Source organism: Catharus ustulatus, chromosome 9, assembly GCF_009819885.2.
Source record: "Catharus ustulatus isolate bCatUst1 chromosome 9, bCatUst1.pri.v2, whole genome shotgun sequence".
Taxonomy (NCBI): domain Eukaryota; kingdom Metazoa; phylum Chordata; class Aves; order Passeriformes; family Turdidae; genus Catharus; species Catharus ustulatus.
In genome coordinates, this window is record NC_046229.1 from 32711920 (window position 1) to 32730479 (window position 18560).

Sequence of the window (18560 nt, forward strand, 5' to 3'; positions counted from 1 at the left end):
TCCCCTAGGAAGGAAAGCTCTCACAAATTCTGATAAAATAAATCTCTAGAGTGTAACTATCACTCTCTTTCTGGATTAAAGACGAAAGCAGAAACTGAAAAAAAAAATGCAGCTACTGTACTTAAAAGATGGCATCACACACCTTTTAGTCCAGTGAATTACACATTCTCTCAACCATAGGTAGTTACTTTTATATCATAACTCAGAGCCTTCATACTTCAGTTTCTCCTGGATGTGTATGCAGACCACCTAAAGGTTGTCTACAAAAGGTTATTTTTATGAACTTCTGGGGATTTGATAGTTAATCTGTTTGAGGACTATGTAAGATGTGTTTTTGGTTCATGTTACTTTTGACTTTCCTTTGCCCTTCTCCAGATTGCTCCTCCATGCCATTTTTGAGTTTGTTACTCAATCCGTTACCCATGATAACATCTCAAGGGTACCCAAAAAAATAGATGTCTTTAAAACTTCAACAGAATTGCTCGTGTTGGGCATGGAAGAAAGATCAGTGCTTCGCTTAATGGGAACATGGCAGTGAGTTCTCAGTCCTCTGTAGGTCCCCAGAAAGCCATATGGAAGAGAAACATCCCAGATCCAGGACAACCTTTTTCAGGTGTGGATTGTCACAGGTACCAGAGGATACAACCAAAGGACTTTTTACAGAGTGGCTTTTTAGAGGTGCAGAGAGTGATGGGACAAGGGGGAATAGTTTTAAGCTGGAGGAAGAGAGATTTAGATTACATGTTAGGAAGCTGTCTGCTCAGAGGACGGTACAACTCAGGTTGTCAGAGTTGTGGCTGCCCCATCGCTGGAAGTGTCCAAAGCCAGGTTGGACAGGGCTTGGAGCAACCTGGGATAGTGCAAGGTGTCCCTGCCCCTGGCATGGGAATGAAATGAGGGGATATTTAAGGCTTCTTCTACCCTAAATCAATCTATAATTTCTGTGAAAGAACAGCCCTGGCAAAAAAATTACCTGGAAAGGGAGCTCCCCTCTACCTGATCTAATCCTAAATTGCACTCAACAAAGGTTACTTTGGAGAATTTAAGTTAGAAAGAAGCTCAGGTATTGCAATGTTAAGGGAAAAGCTCTAGTTTCAGACTTTGTAAAAAGAGTTGGGTGGATATGAGGGCAGAATTAAGGCAGAGAGCTGGAACAGAGTTGATTTTGTCTTACTATGATCTTTTAATCATATTACTGAAAAATGAAAGATTTATGGTGTGTGAGACTTAAAAGGTGTTAACTGAACCACTTAGTGGCTGCAAATCCCTAACCATTGTACACCTGTCAGTTCCTGTTTTCCCCTCTAAGTCTGTCTATAAATGCTTTCCAAATGAGTGTTAACCCTTTGTTAACGCCATCAGGCTGCAGTGGGATCTTTGCTGTGCCAGACCTAATGAACAAGCTTTTGGGCACAGAAGCTGTTTTTTTTCTATGTGTACCATCAGCAAAGTATCTTAAATCTCTCACATCTCAAACAGAACATCTTTACATCTTTCTACCTACTCAGTGATTCTTAATTTTCATTGTCTGGAGTGATTTCTTTTTTGACAAGATGTGGTTATGTGATTATCCTCTTCATACTTCAGTGGGAACATTCATCATCTAACTGCCCAAGGTGTCACCAGCACAGCAGCCTTCCTCTAGGAGCACCTTCACTTGCTGATGTTGTCTGATGTCCTCTCAAAGCCATCCAGATAGGAGACTGCCTTCTAAGATATGGGTCTGGGTTGTATTCTTTCTACTCCTAGCCCACAGCTCAGTGTGGTGTAGCTCTCGGCCTCTGAACTGCTTTTGCTTCCATCAGAGGCTGTTCCACCTGGAAACATGACTCCAGATATCAGATGTGGTTGCCTCTGGGATGCTACAACCTTTACCTCATGGTTCTGGTGGGCAGTGCCTGCCAACTTCATTTGGAGCTCAGGGAATCACTTAAGCTTCTTGGAATAAGGCTTCTAGTAAAGCATAGGGTGTCAAGACCTGCTTTTCTGTGTGGGTACCTAATGGAAGTAGAACTGAAATAATGATGGCTTCTTGATGGTGCGTTTCTGGACAGCTCTCGTGCCTACAATGGTTAGGGATACTTAACATTTTCTCATTAATGACATGTCATGGAAGAGGTGAAGCCAGGGAAATCATTGTGTGACTTTTATTGCTGCAACCATTCTCTTAGCACCTGGTGGTTAAAAACGGTGACTTACATTGGGTAAATAAAATTTTAAGTTTCAGAGTGTACAGTTTTAAAACCAAGGAATGCTGTGAAGTTTCACCGTAGTCAGGAGCAGAATCCCAATGCTGCTTGCTGTTACTTAACTAATGGAAAAATAAATGTTTTAACTACCATGAGAAAGGAAAAGGACTTTTCCTCTGTGTAAATTATTAAGGAAAACAGGATGCAAGTGTACAGTGGAACAAAGAATTTAGCAAGGTATAATACTACTAAATCAATGTCCATGTATCTACATCATATTTCAATGTGTAGCTGTGCTGATAAAGCAGTACTAAGAAGTTACAGAATTGTGGAGTTGTGGTTTATATTGTTGGTTAAAACTTGGCCCCAACGAGGACCTGCATGAATGGGATCTGTCAGTTCAGGCTTCTGCTGCGTATGTCATACTTGATATCAACTGCGTGATTCTTTGCGAGATGGTCCAAAAATTGGTGAACAAGTATTACAAATTTTCTTACCTCTGTCACATTTTTTGGGAGTCAGAGTGGAGGCATAGTGCCAGAATGCTATGAGTGCAACTTGGCAGGGTTGCTGCTCTTGTTTTCTCTGCTGATTATTACAGTTTGCCAGTGGAATCATCCTTTAGTTTTGCACAGCCCCTCAATTCAGCTTGAAATAAAAACCTGTGTGATACATTTTCTAGTTCTTGATCAGAAACATTTCTGAAAATATTCATTGCAAACAAACTGCTATTTCCTCCTGGACAGGAAGGCTTTTTTAGCATTTACAGAAAACTGGAAGTAGTTTCTCAGAAGTCAAACTTTCATGTGCACATAGGTACATATATAGAACATTAGATGTGTGTTGCAGGAGAAGTTGAATTACTGTCCATGCATCTATGCATTTTACGTATACAGCTATTTTTAGGTAAATAGTTATCTTTATGGTATAATAATAATTTATGGTATGCTAACAGTAGCATTTATTACAAGGAGGTTAAGGAGGTCTCTGAGAATTTGTGTGGTATTCAAATAGCAAAAAAAAATCACTGTGTTTGAGATAATGCATCTTTTAAAAATTTTATACCCTAGCACTTCATATCAAAGGGGAAATATTATTCAGCCAATAAAGTTTTGCTTTTAGTTTTTGGAATAAGGTTTGTTGTATTTTTTATGGGTTTTGGTTTTTTTTTCCCCTAAGCTGCATGTTTCAGTGGGGTGGTTTGATCAAGGTGCTGTGGACTTTGCAAAGATATTCATTGCCTGATGTATTGCAAGAGTGATTTTTGTGTTGTACATTATGATTTACTGCAAGACTGACCAGGGCTTGCTCTTTTTAAGCTGTATCAGCTGGAGTAGTTACCACAAGAACCTGCTTGCCAGCAGTGACTATGAAGGTACCGTCATCCTTTGGGATGGATTCACGGGACAAAGATCCAAGGTCTACCAGGTAACACACAACCAGCGAACAACATTTCCTGTTGCATGCTCTCCTGTGCTGGGAAAGCAGCAGTGAGGCTGAGGTTCTGCTCCTAGTCCAGCAAAAGGCTTTTCCATTCTACAGGGTGAAATGGATGTTCCTCATGTTTGGTAAATGTGTCTCATCTGCACGGCTTTATTGAGCTGTAGTCCTCCGAGGGAGGCAGCTCTGTCTTCCTGTCGCAGTTATGATGCAGTTGATGTTTTCTTGTTGTTGCTTTCAGGCAGGGAATTTGTGCAGGGAGAAATCAGTTCCTGGAAGCTGTCTTGCCTTTCTTTAGAAGCCTCTGTCTCTCCATACCTGTTCCACTTCAGTCTTTGTCAAAAGCCTTTTATAAAACTCTGCAGTGATTGCCAGCACAGGTGCTCGTGAAGCAGAAGTGCGAAATGTGGACTTGAGTGGTGAGGCTGGGAAAAGGGAGCACAAGGCAGAACAGGGAAATTCCTTCCCCACATAGTGAGACTTGTGTCAGGAGAAGTTTCTGGCATTTTGTTTCTTTGTGAAACTCAAACATTGTGTTTCTATTTAATGGCATCTGAGAAGCTCATGATCAGAATAAGGAGGTTGGAAAGAGGGCGGTTGTGTTTGTGAAGAGGCTGGAAGTGCTGCAGGCTGTTGCATAGGTAGCAGAGTCCATTGAAACTGGTCAGTGATAATGAATGAACTACAGACTCCTTGATAGTTAAACATAAGTTTTAGTTCCAATTTAGGCCTCTGTTTACTTTTTCATTGTTTTTTAGCTATTTTATCATGCTTGTTTTCACTAATCCTTTGCATATCTCAATGAAAAAGAAATTATACTGGACAGGATAAATCTAGTCTTGTTTTCCTCTCAAATGCATTTTTCATTTCTTTGAGGTTGAATAATGAACCTAGAGACGACCAGTTTATGTTAAAACAAACTCACTTTGCTTCCTATCAGATTACTTGAATTTTTTATTTGGATTTGCATAGAGGCATTGACATCTGCTTTGCATGTACTGAAACCCTTTAGTGACTTCATCCTCATGAGCTTTTTGTATTGTAAGCCTGTGTGAAGGCTTTAAACAAAGGGTTTGACTGAATTTCAGATTTTATTCAATGTAATGTTCTGTTTCCATGTGGGATGTACCAGCATAGCAATTACAGCTCTTCTGTGTTTTGAGGAAGACTGTGCAGTCTTTTAATAATATTATTTGAGTGCTAAAATAGAGGATTAGAGGAGGAGATTTACTTAATGGCTCAACAGGAAGGTGAAGATTTCTGGGCTTTCAGAGAGGAGGTGTTTGAAATGGGCATCTTGTCAGTATTGGGTGATACTTAAATGTTGCTTATTAATATTGAAAGATACAACTATGATATAGGATATGCAGCAGCACATGGGGGAACCACAGCCAGTCGAATCATGCTGCAAAACCAGGCTTTTAAATGTGTGTATCCTGAAATATTTTTTTTTCTTTCCAAGTAAAAATGCAGTCAGTTTCAGTTTTTTAAAAAAGCTATTCTAGTGTTTTCTGCTTTCCTGGCATATGTAGCGTATTGATGGGATGGTCTGACTGGGAGAAAAAATATTTTTTTTAGAAACTGCAAAACATAGTAAGCTTCTCTCTTGAGGTCCCTGCTGACAATTTATACCAAACATGTGTTTCTCTTTACTGTTTTATCGTATTACAACCTTGCAATATTGTTCCTGTTTCTCTCAATAGGAGCATGAGAAAAGGTGCTGGAGTGTGGACTTCAATTTGATGGACCCTAAGCTTTTGGCTTCAGGCTCTGATGATGCCAAAGGTATTATTTTATTTCAATCTCTATACAGAAGATTTAAGGCTCTATGTATTCCTTTGGAAGAACAGAAATGTGCTACTTCAGTAGCTGATTCCTCAGCTGCCTTCAGTATTGTAATTACTGTGGTAATGTGGCAAGATATTACTGAACTATTTGGATCTTAGAGAAGGAGAGGCTTTATTTGGGTTAAAATCTCTTGCTTCACTTTTTTTTTGTGTAATGTATTCTTAGCTAACATTCTCCTGAACTCCAAACAAACCAAAATATGTTTTAACATTATTTAAACTTGTTGATTTAAAGCCTCGGGGCCTTTCAAAAGAACAGAATGTATTTATATTTCAAAAATGAGGCTGTCAGTAAAACAGCAGCAGTTAAAAAATGCCTGCTGCTCTTTTACCTGTAGCTCTGCATGTTAAAGCCTGTGTTTCTTGGAGATTTAAGGAGTTGGATGGTGGGCTGAATAGGAGTGCTGGGAGTAGCTCTCAGCCTTCCACACTCCAGGGTCCATTTGACAAACCTTCTGGAGAGCCCTTAGGCCAAGCCCTTTACCACCCTTTACCTTTTACCATTGTGGCAAAAAAATGTTCATCCTCTAAGAAGATATAGGAAGCTCCTGAAGAAGAGGATAGCACTGAGTGAGATGTAGTACTCTTCATACCTGATGAACGAGAGTTTTATCTGTAATATGTTTACAGTATCAAATGAGACTTATTTAACATCAACAGCTTAAAAGTTGCTTTCCTAATCAGTGGGGTTTGCTTCTCCCAGATAGGCAGATAGATCTCTGGACAGAACTCTTCATGATTTGCTTTGAAATGATAAATTAATTTTTCGTAAGTGCTAAGCTTTGTAAATTGCTCCCCCCTTTCAAAAAGCTTTCAAATGCTGTTCCAAAAGAAATTAATGTTCCTCAGTTGCATTTGGCAATCAATTTGGGTTGGAAGGGACCTTAAAGTTCATTTTTTTCCAGCCTGTGCCATGTGCAGGATACCTTCCCCTATCCCAGATTGTTCCAAGCCCCATCCAACCTGGCCTTGAACACTTCCAGGGATGGGGCAACCACAGCTTCTCTACGCAACCTGTGCCAAGGCCTCACCACCCTCACAGGGAAGAATTACTTTCCAATATCCCATCTCACCCTGCCTTCTGGCAGTTTGAAGCCACTTGTCCTGTCACTATGGTTCCCAAGGCTGGTAATTCCATTTACAAAACTTTAATGATTATTTTATATTTAAGGTGAGTTTAAAATGCTTTCAATACACTTCCTTTTCTGGTGGAAGACAGGTGTGTTTTCTATGTGCTTAAATGCAGCAGGAGTGAATATTAACCTTGTGAGTTAACAGCCTCTTCATCAATGCTCCCCACTCTTGCAATGCATACAAGAAGCTGATCTGCCAGGTAGATCTGCATTTATTAGCATGTTAACAACGTATCCAGTTTTGCAAAGCCCAGCTGCAAGCAGAGCTTCTGTCTTCAGTTTAACAGTTCACTTCTTCAGTAATTGTCTCTAAAAGAGTACTGTTTACTTAAAAATAATTGTAATAAAGCCCGCAGATCCACATAACCTGCATTTCAATTCACAGAGGTCTTTTGAAGGTATATTGGGGTTTTGGTGGATAAAATTGCACTGGAACATTTTATCCTTTATTTTTACCATGACTTACCTGTGATTTGCATATATAAAGAGCCCTTTAGAGACAAATGGGATCTCAGCACAGATTTTAGAAGATTTTGGGGTACAGAGCAATAGCAGCAAAATGTCCACATTAATGTTGTAGTGTCCGTCTTCCATTTGGATAATCACACTGAAAGGATTAAATGTGAGGGAATGGTAATACTCATGACAATTGTCTTATTTTGTCCTTCTGCTTATGTTCATGACTGTTTGGTCGAATTCTACTCAGTTTTAATACGCATTAATACATGTCTGACCAGGTAGAGTGTCTGGCTGGAAAGATCTTTTATCTACAGTAATTTCACGAATACAAGCCGCAGCAATTTGACAAAAATTTTGGTGGAAACCCGGAAGTGTGGCTAATAGTTGGGGGCGGCTAATCTGTGAATAATTTTCTGACATTTACAACCCCAGACGTGCCAGCCAGGGTGCCGAGCCAAGCACCTGCCAGTAAAAGCCGGCATTTCGCAATTGTTACAGTGTTACCGTGTTGCCCTGGCTCCCTGCAGACAGCACGGGGGGCGGGGAGAGAGGCGGGAGAGCTCTCTTCTTCCCTCCTCTGCTGCGGCCCGGGGAGGAGTGGGGGGGGGGCGCCACCATTGCCGCGGCTCCGGGAGCTGACGGGGGGGGGGGGGGGGGGGGGGGGGGGCGCCGCCATTGCCACGGCCCGGGGAGCCAACGGGGGGGGGGGCGCCGCCATTGCCGCGGCCCGGGGAGCCGACGCGGGGGGGGGCGCCACCGTTGTCGCAGCCTGGGGAGGACGGGGGGGCTGTGCCGCCATTGCCGCGTCTCGGGGAGCCGACGGGAGCCCCGCACAGCCATTGCCGCGTCTCGGGGAGCCGACGGGAGCCCCGCACAGCCATTGCCGCGACTCGGGGAGGAGGCGGGGTGCTTTGTCCGCGCCCGCCGCCGGCGCCACGGGCGCGGGAAATCTCCGTTCCCCCCCGCCGCCGCTGCCGTAGGAGCAGGGGAAGCTCCGTCCCTGCCTGCCACCGCGGGGCAGCGCCGACCCGGGGTGACCGAGCCCAGTGGCAGCAGCGGCCGGCCCCGAGCGGCAACACCGGGCTGGGCCACCTGGCCCCGTCAGCAGCCCCTAGCGGGCCGAGCCTGCACAGCCTTAGCTCAGCCAGTAAACCCTGCCCTCCCGCGGTTCTGTTACTAATTGCACGCGAACGACAGAGCGGCTTATATTCGGGTGCGGCTTATTTATGGACAAAAACCGAAATATTTACCAACACCCAGAGATGCGGCTTGTACTCAGTGCGGCTTGTATTCGTGAATTTACTGTACTCTTCCTGTCCTCTTTTATTTCTCTACTTTTTTGAGGCCACACTGGGCTTTCTGGAGCTAATCTCATCGTTCTTTCCCACAAAGCACAAGTATCATGTTTCCCTGTCAAGTGATCAGGACAAGCCAGCAAAAAAAAAGGACAGCTTTGCCAGTTCTTCCTGCTTGCTTGTGTATCTGCCTGTCTCTTCTCGGTCTTTTCAAGTCAGAAGCTAATTTTGAAAGTAGGCATGTGTTGGACAAGGTGATTTTAAATGAAAAAGCTCTCTCTGCCAGGGCTCAGGCACTGCAAAAGGGGATGCTGGCAGAGTGCTATTAGGCAGCAAGTGATTCTCTTATAAATTAGAAGCAGCATCATTGGGCCCCAGGTTCTTGCATTGTCCATTTGTTAGATGAAGGTAATCCAGAATATGCTTATCTGTGGAAGATCTTCCTACTTTCATAGTAGATAATGACAGCATAAAAGCATTATTGTACTTAGAATGACTGCTGTGTGTACAAATCCTTCATTGTTACCTAGAGTTGTTATGCCTTCTCTTTTTCAAGGGGCAAAGGTACTTGTATATGTCTGTAGGGACCCAAAGGGATGCTCTAACTAGACAACAGTGAGCAAAATTGGTGTTTACTTGTCCTACAAGGAGCTTGGGGAGTAGGCACAGTCTTAATTTAAATTCTTTTATGCACATAATAATGGCAGGAGCTGTGATACTCCTGTAAGTGGGAAAGGGTGAATTTCTGCTCTTGGAGAAAAAAAGATTAATTTTGTGAAGGCAGAATGGTGCCATCAAAGTACCAGGAGCTAATACACTTAGCTAATGACTTACAGCTGTCTGTTCTGCATTGCGGGTGGAGTTTTATGGCCATGGTAAAGTTAGCAGATGAGGGACAGTAAAATATTTTGTGATGCTCTCTGGTAGAATTTATCTTCACTGGGATAGATGCCTTTTTGGGGGTGATCAGGTGTTTTCCTGTTCTAGCTCTGTTTTTGAAGCTCTCTGAAACTGAAGAAGATAGAAGAAGCACTGATAAATTCAAATGAAGCAAGAGTCCTGGTTTTACATCTGTAGTTCCTTCATTATTCCTGGCTCAATATTGAGGGGTGGGATAGAACAGGAGCCCCTGAGAGCTCTGAGTTTGTAGCAATAGTTACTTTTGATTATCTCATGGCAAGGAGGAATGCAGGCATGTGTCTCATTGCATCTAAGGAAAGTAATTTCTATGCTGCCTCAGTAAATGACACCCTAGTACCAGTCCTGCAGCTATTTTTTTTGTAGTGCCCTTAATTCAGCAAGGCAACACACATATGCAGAGTTGGCTTCATTTAAAAAAAGCCCTTTACAGAGGGGAAATGGCCTGAGAACTGCAGCTCAGAGTCTGCTCCTTCAACTTGCACAGAATTGTTTGTGACTTCATTTTCATTGATATTTCATTCCTTCAGCTTCTGTTGTGTAGGTATTTATTACTCTCAAAATACCAAGTTGAACCTTCAGTTAGGTCATTTTTCTGGCTCAAAATTCAGTACAGTAATTTCACGATTATAAGCCACACCATTTGGACTAAAATTTTGGTCCGAACCTGAAGAGTGGCTTGTAATCAGGTGCGGCCAATATATCGATGAGGTTCAGAAATTTGCTAACCTGGAAGTCCGAGCCTGCATGGCCCCGACAGGGTAAAAGTGGGGCCGATCCGAGCCTGCACAGCCCTGGCGGGGGAAAAGCGGGACCAATCCAAGCCTGCACAGCCCTGACGAGGGAAAAGCGGGGCCCATCTGAGCCTGCACGGCCCCGGCAGGGGGATGGAGGGGCCAATCCAAACTCGCCCGGCCCCGTCAGGGAAAAAGCGGGGCTGATGCAAGCCCGCACAGCCCCGAGCCGAGCCAGTAAACCCCGCAATCCCGCGATTCTGTTGTGAATTGGCAACTTTGTGAAAGTTGCACAGGGATCCTTGCTGCGAACGGAAGTGCAGCTTACAATCCGGTGTGGCTTATATATGGAGGAAAAACGAAACATTGTTGACACCCTGGAAGTGCGGCTTATAATTGGTGCAGCTTGTAATCGTGAAATTACTGTAATTTTCTGGAGATTTGTGGGGTTGTTGGATTCATTTGGTGGAAGTGCCTTGAAGAGGTCATGATGTTGATAGTTACTATATTGACAATAAAGACTGTCAAGGAGTACCCTGCAGTCACTGCCTACTGACAGTCATCAGTTCACATCACCTTCCTGACCCCCCGCACAAGGCAAACGTCCAAAATTTTGCCTAGCAGGACAATTCAGCAGCTTTCTCCTTTCTTAGGGTTTCTGCTAATCTCTGCAAACAAATTTTCTGGTAGCAAGATTCCTGGCTTAGAGCTTTTCTGGAGTAGCAGCAGGCTCTTCATCACTTGAGCAGATAAGAATTCACAAGGGACAGGCTGGATGAAACATCCTTACTCTGTGTACCAACCGTGAACATCAACACCTTCAGCTATTGTAGTACAGGCTTCTGCCTCTTTTAGTCAATGTTTAGACACAGAACCGATGCATGGAAAATTAATTTATAAACTTACACATTGATGTAAAGCTCCAACTAAAAAAATATCTTGAGAAGACCTAAACATTTTAAACTGAAAAAACTATTTGGGGGACGTCTTTTTAATACTCTGATAGGGGGTAGGTATTTGGCCACATAAAGATGTCTCTCAGCAGCTGCAAAGTAAGAGAAAATATGCTTTGAGAGCATGTGTCACAGAAATTGTCAATCTCAGATGGTTGCTTGTCTCATCAACATAATTCTAGGTGTTACCAAGACATCTGTGTTGCATAATTACTGCCTCGACCTCAGCAGAACCGATGAAAGCTACAGCAAATAAAGTTTACCCTTATGAATTATGCTTTATTAACCTGTCAGTTCTTTTTAAAAAATAATGGGCAGTTCTAGGCAAAACTTGACATGTTTCATTATGTGTTGTTTTATGTCCCATCTATCCTTTTTATGGTACTGACTAAGATATAATTGGAGCCTGGCGTATCTCACCGCAGTTAGATCACAGAAATTGCAGGCTCTAATCTGCGCCTGTCAGTTGTAACGAATATTATGATGACTTTGAGCACATGGGTTGTCTCTTCACCAGATCAAATGGCTCAGCTTATAACCTGCAAGATTGAATGAAAAAAGAAGCCAAGCTGCTACAGAGCTGGGACCAGATGGCCATTTGTTTGTTTGGGCGGTGTCAAGGAGAGATTTGGCTGCTTTGGATGCAGTTTAAATACCTGGGTGGAAAGCTTCAAAAAAAACCTGTGTTGTTTTAATACTAGATTTTGGCAGAGTATCACTCTGAACTTGAGATCATGTACCCACCCCACACTCCTCAAGTTGAAGTGATGTTGTCTGCTGACACTATCCTCTCATAAACATGTTTTATTTGCATCCATAAACTCGGTGGCTTTTACTGCCACTAGAACTTGGACTACTCATCTTTTGGTGTGTGTTTGTATAAGCAAAATGTAAATATTTTCTTGTTTTCAAAATTCTTCCCTGTTGCCCTCTGCCCCTAAGTGAAGAACATGGTGAAGTTTTATTATCCAGTCTTGCCTGGGAGAAGAGAGCTTCTTAAGTCATGCTAACAGAAGCTTTTGTTTCAATTTTGTTTCAATGTAACCAGGTGTTTAGGGCGAATATTATAGCTCTGATCAATGAGAATGGATATATTTCTGAAAACCAACCTCAGGCTGGGTGCTGTTTTCATTGAATTTTACATAATGCTTCTGGGCAAATAGAGTCTGTCACTGGGGTTTGTATTTCTGCTGGTGTCTGTGTGTGCTGCTTTCTGATGGTTCCAGGCAGCTGTCAGATACCCACACTGTGCTGTGTTTACTATGATTTCTTGGTGTGCTCTGAACAGTGCTGTTTCCTCCATCCTTGTATGGTCAGAATCAGCCCAATCTTTTTGCTTTCATTGCTTGCTCTACTATTAAATAGTGCACTAGAACCAACCTTTCATCTTCTAAAACGTCCTTGGATAACCCATGTCCAAACCTTGCTTCTCTCTCAAAGCCCCTGGGAAATGCTGACCAAGAGGTGACACAGAGAACCCCTCAGAAGGTGGGGGACATGCCATAAGACTGTTGATCTCTCATGTATTGATCACAGTGAGTTGCGAGATTCCTGTTGTTTTGCCATTTTGGCTCACTTCACCTCCAAAGTGATCTTTCAGTAAGAAGACTGGAGGACCTGTTGGCCATAGATCTGAAGAACCCCATGCAGCTCAAGGGAAACTCTTGAGGGGATTAACCTTTCATGTAGCGATTGCACATTCAGCAGTGGTTCCAGCTTGCTCTTCTTGCAGCCTCAGATTGTGATACTCAAGTACAGCTTGATCCACTCATCAAGAAAAGAGGGAGGAGAGAATATTTGAGCCTTTTCTGCCTTGTAGGCATCAATGGGGCTTGATGCCAATCTGCTGCAATTTATCTGGGCCAAAGGCAATATGTTGTTTAGCTTTTAAAAATAAAATCAACTTACTATATGCAGAGCACCTGGCACCCTTCATCTTAAGGTTAAATGGTGCTTGAAGTGTTTCTGGCAGGTGGAGAAGGCTGTATTTTGAAAAGCTCTGGTGTTTTTTGTTGGTCATTCTCTGAAGCACTGAAGTGCTTGGGGGAAGAGCTCCTTTTAGCACGTAGTTTAATCAGTGTTCATGTGGTACTCTCAGAGAACAGTAAAGTTCTTGTACCAAGGGATTATTACATCATAGGAAAGCCAGCATACTGATCTTTCTCCCAGCTGTGCCAATTTTTCAAGAATTCAACAAGTTGTTCTCACTTGCTGTGCATACAATTAGGTATATTTATTCTGTGAAAAGCAATTTTGCTGTGGAGCATGGAGTTCTTGCATCCCAGCACAGGGACAAGGAAAAAAAAAAAGGATGAATGCCTTCCTGTCCTTGGTTGTATGAGTCTGCACTGCAGTAACCTGAAGCACTGAGATTCTAGCATGTGTTTAGTCACCTGTTCTGATCATCTCAGGTGCGTGGGATAGGCACTTTTGGCATCTTCTGTGGCTATAGAGGTCAGTGGGTTATTTACAATGTGGGCTTGAGAATATTCTCAAACTTATCAACCACCAGTGACAACTGACCCTTTAGACTCACTGACATCTTAGCAACTGAGGCTTTCCAGAATCATATTCATGAAATAACTAGATTTTAAGCCTTTCAGATGAAGCTCATGCTTTTGTTGGTTTTTGTTTATTTGTATTTCTCTTTCCCTTTCTCTAGTGAAACTGTGGTCTACCAACTTGGACAACTCAGTTGCAAGCATTGAGGCCAAGGCTAACGTGTGTTGTGTCAAATTCAGCCCATCTTCTAGGTATCACCTAGCTTTTGGCTGCGCAGGTAGGTAAAAGGGGTTTGGGGCAAAGGGATATTGTTTTTTCCTTCCTTTATTCCTTATTCCCCCCAAAGATATGAGGTTGGCTGCCATGCTGAAGATTGAAGCGTCTTTGCAGTTCAAATGTCTCTGAATAAAACTTCCCAAGTGCCACAATGATGTCTCAATGTCATCCCCCAGCTGGACCTTTTTATTTGGGTGCCTCTATCAGAGATAAGGCAGGATAAGAAGTCACCTAGTGTGTTTGTAGGGATCACTAAGGCAACCAGGCAGAGCTTGGCTGCAGGAATCTCAATGTGTTAACATGATGAGAGCTGCTCTTCCTGATTTATAATATTTTTCTATAAATACTACAAAGCCATACTGGGAATTTTAACTGGTTTTACCTGAAGTGTGCTGTAAAGCTGCTGCTGTGCATGTTCCCGTAGCTCCAACTACAGTCCCTGTGGGTGGGCTCATGTTTTCCTAACCTGGGTAAAGATGGCTCTTAACATTTTTATTTTTTTGAAGTAGTCAGTGGGGAAGGCACAATGAGCCTTTTGTTCATGTAGATTAGATGGTTCTTGGTGATAACACAAAGACCTGAGAGCAGAGCAGGTGTTGCTTTTGGAAGAAGCTTTATTGTGCTGTGCATACAGTAACTAAAACTCAGAGGTGCCTATAAATGTTTAACTGACTCTGCATTTTCTTTCTCCTTGAGGAGTTTTAACTTGTAACTAGTTGTTCTGACAACATTTGTTCTCTCTGGACTCTAAGAGATACACTGATCATTCTTGCAACCACTGATTTGCCATTTCATGCAGGTGTTCTCATTTCCAGGCTGGTTCTACTTTGGTTGTAACTCTTAGGAGGCAAAAAATAAACTTGCATTTTGAATCCAAAAAATTGGTTCAAGCTGGAGTGTAAAATATTGATTTGTTTGACACGTATCTCTATGAAGTTTAGTGAATTACTTGTAAAAATAGTTGAATGACAGTACCTATTAGCAGCATTTGAATGAGAGGGACTCTCTGGGAAAGGCTCTAGGGAAAGATGAGAGCACTAGCTCCAAATGCATCAGCCACTGATTAAAATATACCTGTAGAAGCACCATGAAACAGAATTCTTCTTGACAAATAGATAACTGGGATTCCTTGCCATCTAAAAGGCAGAGGGGGCATAAGACAGGTAAATCAAGAAAGGAGATGTGGGGCATGTGGGGTAGGAACAGGTGGGAGTGTCTCTATCCCCACACCCAGGTCCAACAAACTGGGTTTGTCTTCAGCAGGTGTGTTGTGAAAGAAGTATTAGGAAGTTTCGTGGAGGTTTTAAAGGACTGCATGTGTGTTTCTATGATTTAGAGGATGCTGAGGGGTCAAATGGTAATGTACTGAAAGAAGTGTTTACATCTGCTTGGTGTTTGGTAATGGAATCTCTAAATAAAATTTAAAGTGGATATTTGATTGATATTATGATTGCTGAAACAATTACATGGGGTAATTGAACTGATGGGAATCACTTCCAACAATTGAATTCTGATTGATCTTCAGCCATAAATACGTGTGGGGAAAATGGCATATTAAAAGAAATACTGGAATCTTAAAGACATTATTTCTGAACTCCTAAAAAAAATCAGAGCAAAGAAATGAGTTAGTGTCTACTTTCATACGCCATATAGTAAAACAGTCATGTTTAATGTGGAGACAGAGGTTTTTCTTCTCCATCAGCTTCAGCTAGTCTTGCTTAATAATTTCATTTAGTTTGTGGAAAAAGGGACATGACTTTTGAATAGCATGAGTTGTTGCATAGGCTATAAAATTAAAAAAGGAAGAGTCAAAGCTGACTTCCTTGAGTAGTACTAAAAAAAAGAGCAGGGAACTGGGCACACTGACTTGACTGCTCCTGTTTGCCCCCAGTAGGAATAAAAATGAGCAGTCCACAACACTAAACACTAACTCAGTGACCAGTGTAGTAGACAATTTTAGAAAGCTGTCTTAGCCTTGCCTTGGCTTGCTCACATGCTAAGAGGATTTTCACATTTTGAAAACTGCTTCAACTACTTATTCAGTGATTTATTCAAGGATAGAAGAGCCAAGACTTCTGAGCATGTTATGCCCCACACAGTCTGGTATGGTTATTTAAATGGCTGATTCGGTATATGTTCTCATTTTATTTGCTGATTTGATGGAGCTTAATGCTATATATGTCTGTATTTTTCTGTGTATATATATATATATATACACACACACATATAGCTTAAGACTTGATGAGGTAAGCAATTCATAAAATGATTGGGGAGGAAGTGTTGGTACTTAATGTATTGAGATATAAAAGGAAGTAGTAAATTGATTTACTGTACTATTAATAAATTACATACACATTTCAGCTCCCTTTTTCTGTATACAGGATAGCTGAAAGCCAGCATAACTACTTTAAGCAGTGTAATTTTGACTGGAAGCCTAAATTTTTTCAGGGTTAACATTTTAATTTTCTTTTAAGGTTCTCTCTTAACCATCCATAAAGCTGGAGCACCTTTTCATAAGGTCCTGTTCTTTCATATCTTAATTAAGAAAAGCTCGTCTCTCCCCTTGACAAATGCATTTTGCCCACTTGTATCCATCTGTTTAGAATGCCTCCTTGAAGTGGGTTTTCCTAATCAGATGCTGCAGCTAGATCAGCCTTTCTGTGCTGGTTCCTCACATGCCTTCACCACAGAAATAGAATGACCACCTTAAGGTCCTTTCCATCCTGTCCCCATTTACATTTCTTCTCACTCAGTAATATTTGGGCTGTTGGGCCACTCAGCCCATGATGCTACATTGTGCACAGGTGAAAGGCTGAGAGGTACCCTTCTGCCTTGTCCAATTTTAAAGCTCCCTTTTACAGAAAAATTGTAAAGAAGATACCAAAGTCCTTTAGTGATCTACCAACACATAGCATGAAGTATGTGAGCTGAGGCAGCACAGGGTTCACAGCCTGACTTCGCTTCTCATCTGAAGCTTCAGGGCTCCGTAGGGAATCTTGAGCCAGAGATCTGAGGTTAATAAAAGCATTTTCACCTGCACCCAGTTTACATGCTGCATTGCCAAATAAAAAGGGGGAACTGAAGGACTGTAGGGATGGATTTTGAAGCAAAGTCAGGCTGTGAAACCTGTGGTGCAGTGAGTGAAATAGGGGGATTCTGTTGCAGGATTTGCTGTGATGCTTTGATTTAAACATAGCCATCTTTAAAAGTGTTGTTAGACTGTGTATCTCCATGAGGAACACTCTTCTTCAGTAGAAAGCACTGAGTTGGCTTCAGATGCTGTAGGAAACCAAGCTTAAATACCACAGGATTAGCATCTAATATATATATGTTTATTTTCTGGACTCTTCACTCTGAAGCTTTTTTATATGAAGCTTTTAAAAAATTACGTTGGGTAGCTTAAAACAGAACAAATGAGCAATAAACTAGAAATAGAGCCTCTAGAAGAGAGAAATGGATATTGGTTTGAGAAGTAATTCACTTAAAATCAGGCACTTCAGGTGAGAGGAAAGCTAGTATGTCTGGCTGCAGCCTGATAAAATCTGTTGCAGTGGAGAGGGCAGATAAAGAAGAAAAGACTCCTTTTGTCTGTTACTCTAATGAAATATTCTATTTGCATGCTTCTTGAGTTGAAACATTGTCCAGTATAAACTGTAATCACTGCCAAATACAAAATCAGGTCATTCTGTGATCTTTTCCCCTTTTTAAAAACAGATAGGGTTTTATCCTGAAATTAACTATATAAATCATGGCTGAAGTTATTATTGTTCTGCCTCAGTAATAGCACTGATGTCCTTAACCCATCTATTTTCTAACCCTGCTGTTTCCCTGCTTTGAAGAAGAAAACTAAAGGCTGAAAATGCATCATGCTCTTTGCAGCTGGAATGTCCAAGTTGTGCAGTCTGGATGAGATCAGACTGTCTGCTAACTCCAGTGAGCTCAGTGTAGCTATTGATAGTAGGAGTGTTTTATTCCCAGCATGCTGTAATAGTGTCATCAGCTACCACTGACTTTTTATTTCCCATATATTATGTAGAGATTTTGTAAGAATTCAGAAATCTGAAGTTTCTATGACATTAGTTGCATCATCTCCTCAAATGATGTGTTTTTTACTTGTAGGACCCACAAATCTAGCATGTTGTATTGACAGCTGAGAGAGGTTTCTCAGGGCTGCAGAGATGCAGGACAGACTGTCTCCTTTCCAGAAGCTTCTCAAAATACAGTAATTTCACGACTATAAGGCACATCCTTTTGGCTAAAATACATATGAACAGTTGATAGCAACAGAACAGCTGCAACATGGTCAGAAATTAAGGTTTTTCTGCATCACTTTTAGTTTTGATCAGTCTCTGAAACACCTTTGCTATGTTGTCACAAATTCTTGATAGTGTTGGTTTAGATGGAAGTGACCATGGCAGGGGAAAAAATAGGTGGTGCTTATTGGTGCTGATCTTGCTATTTACAGCAACAGAGTTTGAGAATATGTGCGTTGGAGATGCCATACTCCCTCCTAAACATCCCAGATTTTGCTTTTCCATCTCTTCCTTCACACTACCAATTGCATGGTCGAAATTGAATTGCTTTTTTTCTGGAATTAGGTTATTCTCTGATCCATTGAGCACCCAGTGCCAGCCCCAGACATGCCTTTGGCAGCTTGTATCAATGCCAATATTTACTAACAAGGGGCAAACCCTCAGTGAACATGAGGCCTGCTCTTAATGCTTAGTTTCTCCTCTCTTACCAGTTCCCTCTCGTCCTTATTCCCTTCCTCACTTTCTACTTCAAAGGTGGTTTTGCCTTTCCCCACGTTTTCC

General features: G+C 41.9%; 1 protein-coding gene across 1 annotated transcript in view; it reads left to right on the plus strand.

Annotated features, from left to right (window-relative positions):
* COP1 (COP1 E3 ubiquitin ligase) overlaps positions 1 to 18560 on the plus strand; it is a 137050-nt gene that overhangs the window by 67005 nt on the left and 51485 nt on the right. Inside the window, exons 13-15 of the mRNA XM_033067559.2 lie at positions 3509 to 3617; positions 5333 to 5414; positions 13631 to 13747. Coding sequence (XP_032923450.1) covers positions 3509 to 3617; positions 5333 to 5414; positions 13631 to 13747 — 308 coding nt within the window. The remainder of the gene's footprint in view (positions 1 to 3508; positions 3618 to 5332; positions 5415 to 13630; positions 13748 to 18560) is intronic.